This window comes from Asparagus officinalis, chromosome 3 (assembly GCF_001876935.1).
Source record: "Asparagus officinalis chromosome 3, Aspof.V1, whole genome shotgun sequence".
Lineage (NCBI taxonomy): Eukaryota > Viridiplantae > Streptophyta > Magnoliopsida > Asparagales > Asparagaceae > Asparagus > Asparagus officinalis.
Window position 1 is genome coordinate 104,446,630 of NC_033796.1, and position 9,039 is coordinate 104,455,668.

At 38.4% G+C, this 9,039-nt stretch overlaps 1 protein-coding gene across 1 annotated transcript; it reads right to left on the reverse strand.

The window, feature by feature from the left end:
• Nucleotides 92-8,773, reverse strand: LOC109835637 (protein IQ-DOMAIN 31-like). The gene is made up of 7 exons (XM_020403612.1): nucleotides 8,619-8,773; nucleotides 7,773-7,914; nucleotides 5,862-6,152; nucleotides 5,336-5,539; nucleotides 2,467-2,526; nucleotides 1,290-2,313; nucleotides 92-435 (listed from the first exon to the last, which is right to left on the reverse strand). Exons 2-7 carry the CDS (start codon nucleotides 7,860-7,862, stop codon nucleotides 407-409), a joined length of 1,698 nt encoding a protein of 565 aa, XP_020259201.1. The 5' UTR covers nucleotides 7,863-7,914; nucleotides 8,619-8,773; the 3' UTR covers nucleotides 92-406.

A 9,039-nucleotide genomic window follows, 5' to 3' on the forward strand; every position in this document is an offset into this window, starting at 1 on the left:
TTCCTACGATACTGCCTTTTGCGATTCATACAAACAAGATCTATTTATACAAGCAAGATGAAAAGAAAGCTATGTACTTTTAGTCAATCTTAACATAAGCAAACGGCCCCCTTTTTTTTAAAGATTACAACAGCAGCAGCAATAATTATCATTACAGCACAAATTCTAAGAAAACACTCAAGGTTTACACAAAACCAACTAAATGAGACTCAACTCGGCAAGCAGCCGCTGTACATAACACACCAAACATACAGATATTTAAGGCAACAGAGTCGTTCAACAGACTGCTCAAGGACTACAACAAAGCTTTACACCACAAAACGAAGACACAAATGAAGAAATAGATGCAGACCCATCCAACACATTAGTTTAACATTCTGCAGGAGCATATTGTTTCCGAGCAAGATTACCGTCTCCATTCTACCATTGGTTTTTCTGCAGGGGAAAAAACAGTGATGTAAGAAAATCACGCAGAAATATATGATTCGTTTGATTCTTGGTGAAGGGTTAGTTGCACATGGACATCTTGCAGTATCGCCATTTGGAACTTATTACCCGTGTAGTTTGACATCGGTAGATAGAACCCCAGGGTGAAAATATTGAGTCTTCTACTCTAATAGAAAGGCAAAATTTTACTTTGACAAATAAGACTCCCCGAGGGTAAAAAGAGTCAAGAAATTTCAAGTCAGGAGGTCAAACAGCAAAAATCAAACTGCAGACTTATTTTAAGTCGCAAAACGTTGTATGTGCAATTAAATCTATAAGATCAAATAAAGCAAGGAGTTAACTGTAGAAGACCACACTAGACTCCTATAGAATCTCATATGGGAAGGATGGAGAACACAACGGTACACATTGAAGTTAGAGACTGCACTTATATATATTAATATGATTGCGCTGGTATTTTAAATGTTTTATCATGATGTTTACTTATTGCACTAATATATTGTATATTTGATTGGAATGGTGTAAAATTGACAGTGGGATACGCGTCATGTTTTCTTTTTCTCCCTAAATAAATGATTTTCTTTAAAGTGACATTTATAGGATTTGTTTTATATCAGCACAATTAATGAAATACGAAGAACAAGTGCTGTAACAGCTACAGTAACGCTGTCTAATTGTATGCTGATGCCCAAGAAAAGAAATCCAAAATGTAGAATAACTTGATGCGCCTGAAATCTATGCGAACATACACTAAAACAGTATCAAAGTATCACTTACGGAGAGAAAGAACTAAGACAAAAGTGCAGCACACATAAGATGCATAAGTTTTTCAGAATTTGTACCATTCCCATCACGAGAGGACAATAAAGATCTGTCACTCCTAATGCCCCCCTTGCCACTTGCTAGCAGTATTTTCTGCGTCCGTGGAGAATGAGAAGCCACCTTTCCATTTGTGGATGATGGCAGTGAATGTCTTCTGGTGCTACCATTCTTTTCTGCTGAATCGGAGCTAAGTCTTGGTGAATTTTGCCCTCTTAGTTTTGCCTTTGCAGATTCAGTTGCTTGCATATAGCTCGGTACTTTTGGAGTATTTTGTACACCATTTTCTGCATATTCTGACTTCGCTGAGAAGGAGGCCCTCCTCTTATTATTATTTTGGTTTTCACTGTAAGCTTGGTCTTCCTCTTTAACACTCAACTCCCCATTCATCACAGAAATATTTTCCTCCTTATCAATGCTGGGCAATGGATTCGATTCAAGAGCAGAAGGATCATCAACCAATTGATCAGTTTGCCCCTCTGTTGTGATAGATTTTGAAGCAGTTTCCAATACAGGCTCGGGTTCAGGAGTCAATGCGACTTCTTTCTTTGTCTTCTCTGAAGAATCATCAAATCCTTCTTGTGCGGAATCAGAAGGCTCTAGAATCAATGAAACTTCTTTCTTTGTATCAATTCCAACCTGCGACCTATCAATAGTCTCTGCATAGGAACTAGACACCTTCCTTAAGTTACGCTTAACCTTCTCGAGCTCAGACTGTGGATGGTCCTGCACTGAATCAGCAGAAGCTGTGGCTTTCTTCACATTCCTTTTAAGCTTCTCAGGCTCAATAGGGAGGTTGGATGAGATAGTGTCCATATTTGCTGGTGAATTTCTCCGAACACTGCGCTTTGATCTGCCTGATTCAGTCTCCATAGCATAACCACCTCTCCTTGGTTGGGGTTTTGATTCCACTGTCTTTTTTGGTTCAGATGGTGGTTTCCAGAAGTGGGAAAATGTCCACCGCTCCATCCAGCTAAAGACTGAATTGGGTTCACTTTGATCATACAGAATTTGAAGAGGCATGATGACCAATGAGGAAGAAAGAAGCTATAAAACAAGGGTAACCATGGTTAGTTATAATTAAAGTGCAAAAGGGGGAAAAACTCAACAGACCGATATGTTGAAAGGTGAAGTTACTAAAATGATAATTGTCCCCTCTATTTCTTGTGCAGTAAAGTAGAAGGGGATGCATGAAAATACCTTGCAAACAAATACATTTGAATATAGTTTGTCGTTTCTCGAATCCAGGTGTTTAGAAACCTGGAAAGCAATCAAGTAAAGTATTCGTTAAAAAGAAGAAGTGAGCCCAAAAGGGATGATGCATAAGATTATCTCAGTAATTTAACTGTCAGAGTTATTTCTGATTGCAGAAAGAAATAAACATCACTAAATTACTCGTCTCGTAACCAGCAAATTCCTTTCTAGATTATTAGGAACCAGCTATACAAATCCTTGTCAATCAGTTACAGCATATGTCCTGTTTATAGTAGCCCAAACGTCCCCTTAGATTGAATCAACCTATGAAGCACGGACACGCATAACATGAAGCTGTGTCGTGTCGTGTCCGTGTCGGACACACGTGTCGAACACACGTATCCTATGTATTTTTTAGGATTTGCCTCGTGTCGGCGTGTTGGATGGTCGTGTCGGATCCGTGTCCGTGCTACATAGGAATCAACCTTACAAATTAAGTAGTATTCCTATAAGACAGTTGCTATACCCTCTTGCAAGTTTACATAAATGTTACTTCAGAATTTGGGGACATATTTACAAGTTTTAGAGTAGGAGGGAGTGTTGGTGCAATTGCTCTTGAAAGCTACGACATTTTGGGAGAAGGTACTAGTGGGCTGTGTTATTCAGAAAAGGCACAGGATTCAGAAGCACACTTGCTAATTTTATCACTAATACTTTTCACCAATATGAATTATACAGCTTACCTTAATCATTTATATTCAAGACCAAAATCCCCCAGACATTCTACATGCTACATGTAAATCGATGCACAAATGACAATAATGTCATATGTAGGATTTATCTGCAAGTGGGTTAATTTAATGCTCTTGATAATTCTGGAGCGAGAACTTCAGCATTATTGGATTATGCTCCAAAAGGAATGTAATCAAGAAAACAAGTACAGGTGAGGTAGTGTCAGCATTACAGAGAAACTCAGATAGGACTGAATAGTTGAGTACCTACAAGGAAATAAAATCCTAATTATGGACAGGTGATTGATGTCAGCAAATTTACCATCCAAAGTCAGGACAGCAGATTTTAAGCACATTTAGATGGATGAACACAAAATAAAAAGTGGCAATGGATAAGAATATCGAGATATGTGGAAACTGCTGAAACAGAGGATACGAAGTCAGTACCTAAGTAAGTTGAAGTAGTTAGGATTAAGCATGTATAGATAATGATGGTAACATGAGAAGAAATCTGGTTGAGATGGTCAGAAAATGGACAACAAAGACCAGTGAACAAGGAAATAAAATCCTAATTATGGACCAGTGAATGATGTGAACGAATTTACCATCCAAAGTCAGGGCAGCAGATTAAAAGCACATTTAGATGGATGAACATGAAATAAAAGACACACGTGTCGAACACACGTATCCTATGTATTTTTTAGGATTTGCCTCGTGTCGGCGTGTTGGATGGTCGTGTCGGATCCGTGTCCGTGCTACATAGGAATCAACCTTACAAATTAAGTAGTATTCCTATAAGACAGTTGCTATACCCTCTTGCAAGTTTACATAAATGTTACTTCAGAATTTGGGGACATATTTACAAGTTTTAGAGTAGGAGGGAGTGTTGGTGCAATTGCTCTTGAAAGCTACGACATTTTGGGAGAAGGTACTAGTGGGCTGTGTTATTCAGAAAAGGCACAGGATTCAGAAGCACACTTGCTAATTTTATCACTAATACTTTTCACCAATATGAATTATACAGCTTACCTTAATCATTTATATTCAAGACCAAAATCCCCCAGACATTCTACATGCTACATGTAAATCGATGCACAAATGACAATAATGTCATATGTAGGATTTATCTGCAAGTGGGTTAATTTAATGCTCTTGATAATTCTGGAGCGAGAACTTCAGCATTATTGGATTATGCTCCAAAAGGAATGTAATCAAGAAAACAAGTACAGGTGAGGTAGTGTCAGCATTACAGAGAAACTCAGATAGGACTGAATAGTTGAGTACCTACAAGGAAATAAAATCCTAATTATGGACAGGTGATTGATGTCAGCAAATTTACCATCCAAAGTCAGGACAGCAGATTTTAAGCACATTTAGATGGATGAACACAAAATAAAAAGTGGCAATGGATAAGAATATCGAGATATGTGGAAACTGCTGAAACAGAGGATACGAAGTCAGTACCTAAGTAAGTTGAAGTAGTTAGGATTAAGCATGTATAGATAATGATGGTAACATGAGAAGAAATCTGGTTGAGATGGTCAGAAAATGGACAACAAAGACCAGTGAACAAGGAAATAAAATCCTAATTATGGACCAGTGAATGATGTGAACGAATTTACCATCCAAAGTCAGGGCAGCAGATTAAAAGCACATTTAGATGGATGAACATGAAATAAAAAGTGGCAATGGATGAGAATATTGAGAATTTGAGATATGTGGAAACTGCTGAAACACGGGATACAAAGTCAGTGCCTAAGTAAGTTGAAATAGTTAGGATTAAGCATGTATAAATAATGAGGGTAAAATGAGAAGAAATCCGGTTGAGATGGTCAGAAAATGGACAACAAAGACCAGTGAGCATGCCAATTAGAAGGGATAGGACTGTAGTTAATAAACCAGCTGAGATTTGTGGTAGACCTAAATAGAAATGGATAAGCAGCAAGGATTTGTGATTATTAATCTAAATTAACCATCCCTAGCTCAACTGTAGTGTGAAAGACAGTCAAGTATCATATCTCTTATGCTTCCATGTACTACGTCTGAAATTCCTTGTGGTCAAAATGTGCGAGAACTTAAAGTTCATAATAGGATCAGCAAGAATAAAAATTGAATTGACACAGTGTTGCAGTTGAGTACTATACCACGGCTTTTCCTTGAAGAAACTTAGTACTGACTTCAAGACCAAGACCAGAAGACCTGACTTTTTGACCACGAACAAGTGCTTGAAATTTTATGAGCCCTAACGTGGAGTGCAGCGTCACAATCGCTTGTCTCCTCACCAAATGGCCCCGAACTAACGCCTGGAGCTTTATGATGCCCTTTAGTGCATGAAATGCTCTGCGTGCCTGCAATAGGAATATAATTGTGTTATCAGTGTCTAAGCCAAGGTAGGCCATTCTCAGCAATACAAATTACATAAGTCAACTTTGACATAACCAATAACCTATCCTTACACATCAGAGGCTGGCAGTTATTAAAGGTTCAATCACACCATTAGTTAAAACTAAATGAGTATAGCGAATGAGCAAAAAAAGTTCTGATGAAAGAAACATATGTATCGGAATTTAAGAAGGTGAAATAGCAGTATGATAAGTGTGTCAGAAACATATTACAAGAGTTCTGATTATTTTTCCCACAGAAATACTATGAAGTCGGTGAAGAAACTACCAGAAAACCTCGGAAAACGGCCTGTGCCTTAATTGCAGCATGCTCTTCTCTGAGTTTTTCTGGGTTATTTGATTCAACATGACCTGCAGTACCTTGGTTCTCAGGGCCTTGAATAATTGGCACAATGGGTGATGTATCAGCACCCAAATTGGAAGAATTTCCCTTCTCCAATTCTCGGTTCACTCCACTATCGTGTGTACTGACAAGCACTGGTTCAGAAATCACTGGTGAACTCTCAGTAGAAGCAGGAGGCCCTTTAGATACAGCATATCCTCTGTCAATTCCAGATTTCTTCAAATAACAATTACAATGAAAGTTAGCAAAAGCCATAATAGAATGAAAATAAGGTAAACTAAGACAAGGTAGAGCACAATCTGTTGCTCTTTGAAAATTATCAGTATCGTTCTGGGACTAAAAATTGAAAGGAAAGTTATAGACACTCCATCAGACATATAAATAGTCGTTGAATAATAAGATTGAAATCTAAGTACAGTCCAAACAAGCAATGAGCAAAAAGTCTATGTTACCAAACTACTGAGGTGTTGGGCCATGAGAATAGATTGAAAATTTAGTAGATACTTTGCTGATAACTGCCATGTGCATGGCCATAAACAATTAAGTTTAGTTTTGATAGCTTTAGGTTACCCATAGTAACATACATCCTAAATCAAACTTTTCGGATCTGGATCCTCTCAAATTAGGCAGTAATTGGAGCGTGTCCAGTTACCCAGATCTCTATCGTTTATTCCTATTTCAAGGGCTAGGATGTGTCCAAGGTATACTTCCACAATTATCTTGAAAACAACTATTATGAAACCCACTTTTGCGTTAGAGAAAATCTTACATGGCCACGTCCTAGCGCTTGAGATTGAAATAGATGGTAAAGATTACGGTAACTGGACCCTCTCCAATTACCACCAAATTGGAGAGGATCCAAATACATGTGTTTGGTAATCCTCACCTAAGAATATAAGTATAGATGAGCAATAAGGGCAAATGAGACAACCTATTTTCCTCATTTATCATAATTCGGGAGATTTAAAAGACGATAATGCAGGTACCCTAACCCAACTATTCCTCGGTGAAATGTAGAGCAAATGCAAACGGATCTTGGATTCTTCAGTGATTTGTGAAGCTTTCATCCTTGTTCCATCTCGCAGTTAGATTGTTCTTATAGACTCCTATGGTTGAACGGTGACATTCACCAGGCCAATTAAAAAGCTACTTAAATTGGTTTTTCTTTCATGCCAAAACTATCTTACAAACTCAGTTCTCTGAATTTAATTGGAAATAGAATTCCAGATAGAGGTGGCTGAAACCAATATTTATAAAAAGCAGAAAGTGGATTGTTTCAAAGAAATACAACCTTTCACAATTCATCTATGGCAAATTGTCACTATGGCCCTTATCTTACGGTCAGAACTAGTTTTAGAATTGGCCTCCTAATTGGCATCGGAACTGGATTGCGTTGCTTTTTGTGCTGCTGATGGTGCATTATACGCCTAAAAGTTTATGGAATTATATGCAGTAAGCCATTAACTTGAGGTTTAGTTAACCAATGTTTCAAAGGGGACAAGGGATATCGGGGAGCAAGAGAGGCACTCAAGCAAACGATGCGTCTTAGTTGTCCCTATTCAGGCTACCAAGAGACAAATTAATCAATATAACAGTGTAACAATGCTTGACCCCAAGCACTTAAAACTCATACGCAGTCTTCATATGTAAACAGAATTTAGAACCCATGACCCAAAAAAGTCAGTAACTTACCTAATATTTCTTTTACCATCATTTGATGAAACACAACAAGAGATAGCTGTTACAACTAAAATATACATATGCTAGCACAGAACCAAGTGATTAACAAAAGCAAAAAACTACACATCCATTAATCTCCGCAACTGAAATGCATACCGATGCATTCCTCCCTTTCACACTGTTAGATCGAGCCCCCTTGTTCCGAAACAGCACCGCCTTGATCCATTTACCTGGAGATTTCCCCATCTCTCTCAAAACCCCAAAGATTTCAACACCTGAGAATCTTTGGCTTCAGCGCCTAAAACAAACCGCAACATAAATAATCAGCATTACAAAATAACCAAGAAAACATTGCAATTCATGACGTCAGCAAGCTAAAAAAACCACTCATTTCACAAGTCCTAACTCTAAATATCCAATCTTAAACCTTAAACCTCCTAAAAACACTTCCAATCAAACCGAAACTTCAACTCGTTGAAATCCACAGCTCAACACAGCAGAAGAGTGTCAAATGAACTAAATCCAAGCCCAAAACCTAGGGCTTCAGATCCTAAAACAACAAGATCTCAGCATAAATAGTCAACGTTACAAAATAACAAGAAAAAATCGCAGCTCATACCGTTAAAAAAGCTAAAAAATCAGTTCACAAGCCTTAACCCTAAGCAAAAACACTCCAAATCAAATTGAAACCTCAACGCATTGAGATCCACAGCTGAATCAAGGCAGAACGAGCTCAAATCTACCAAAATTAACGAGTCTTAACCCCTAAAGATCGCTGATTCCACGAGTCTCAACCCGAAACCGGATCAAATAAGCTAAAAGATCAGTCAATTCACAGTCCTCACGCCTAAAGATCCAAACGTAATTAACAATGAGCATTCAACAAAAAGAGGGGGGGGGGGGGGGGGGGGAATAGAAGGAATTTCCACAGCTCAAAGCAAGAGCGCAGGAAGCTCAAATCTACTAAATCTAGGGTAAGAAGACCGCAGATCTGAAGCTCACCAGCTGAATCGGGGGCGCAGTCGAAACCCTAGCTCCAAGCTCCACCCGACCCCCGACAAACCCTAACCCTAATCCCCAAAAAAGAAGAGAAAGAAACTAAAAAAGAAAAAAAAAATAAAATGTTTTAAAAAAAAGAGAGAAAGAAATGAGAGGGGTGGGAGGTGTTGGAAAAACGAGGGCGTGCAGGTTTTATGGCGGAGAAAAGCATGCAGAATGGAAAGCAGAGATGGTGGGTCCCACCTACCTCACCAAACCACAACAAAAAGTAAAGGTGACAGCTATTTATAGAGACCTGAAATTAGGACTCATCAATAATGACTTGGGAAAAAAAAAATTAGTGTAGAGCGCGTCCCTTATCCACAGAAAAGGAAATTATTATTCAATCACCACAAGTTCTACCAGCCTATGGGTACTCTATAAA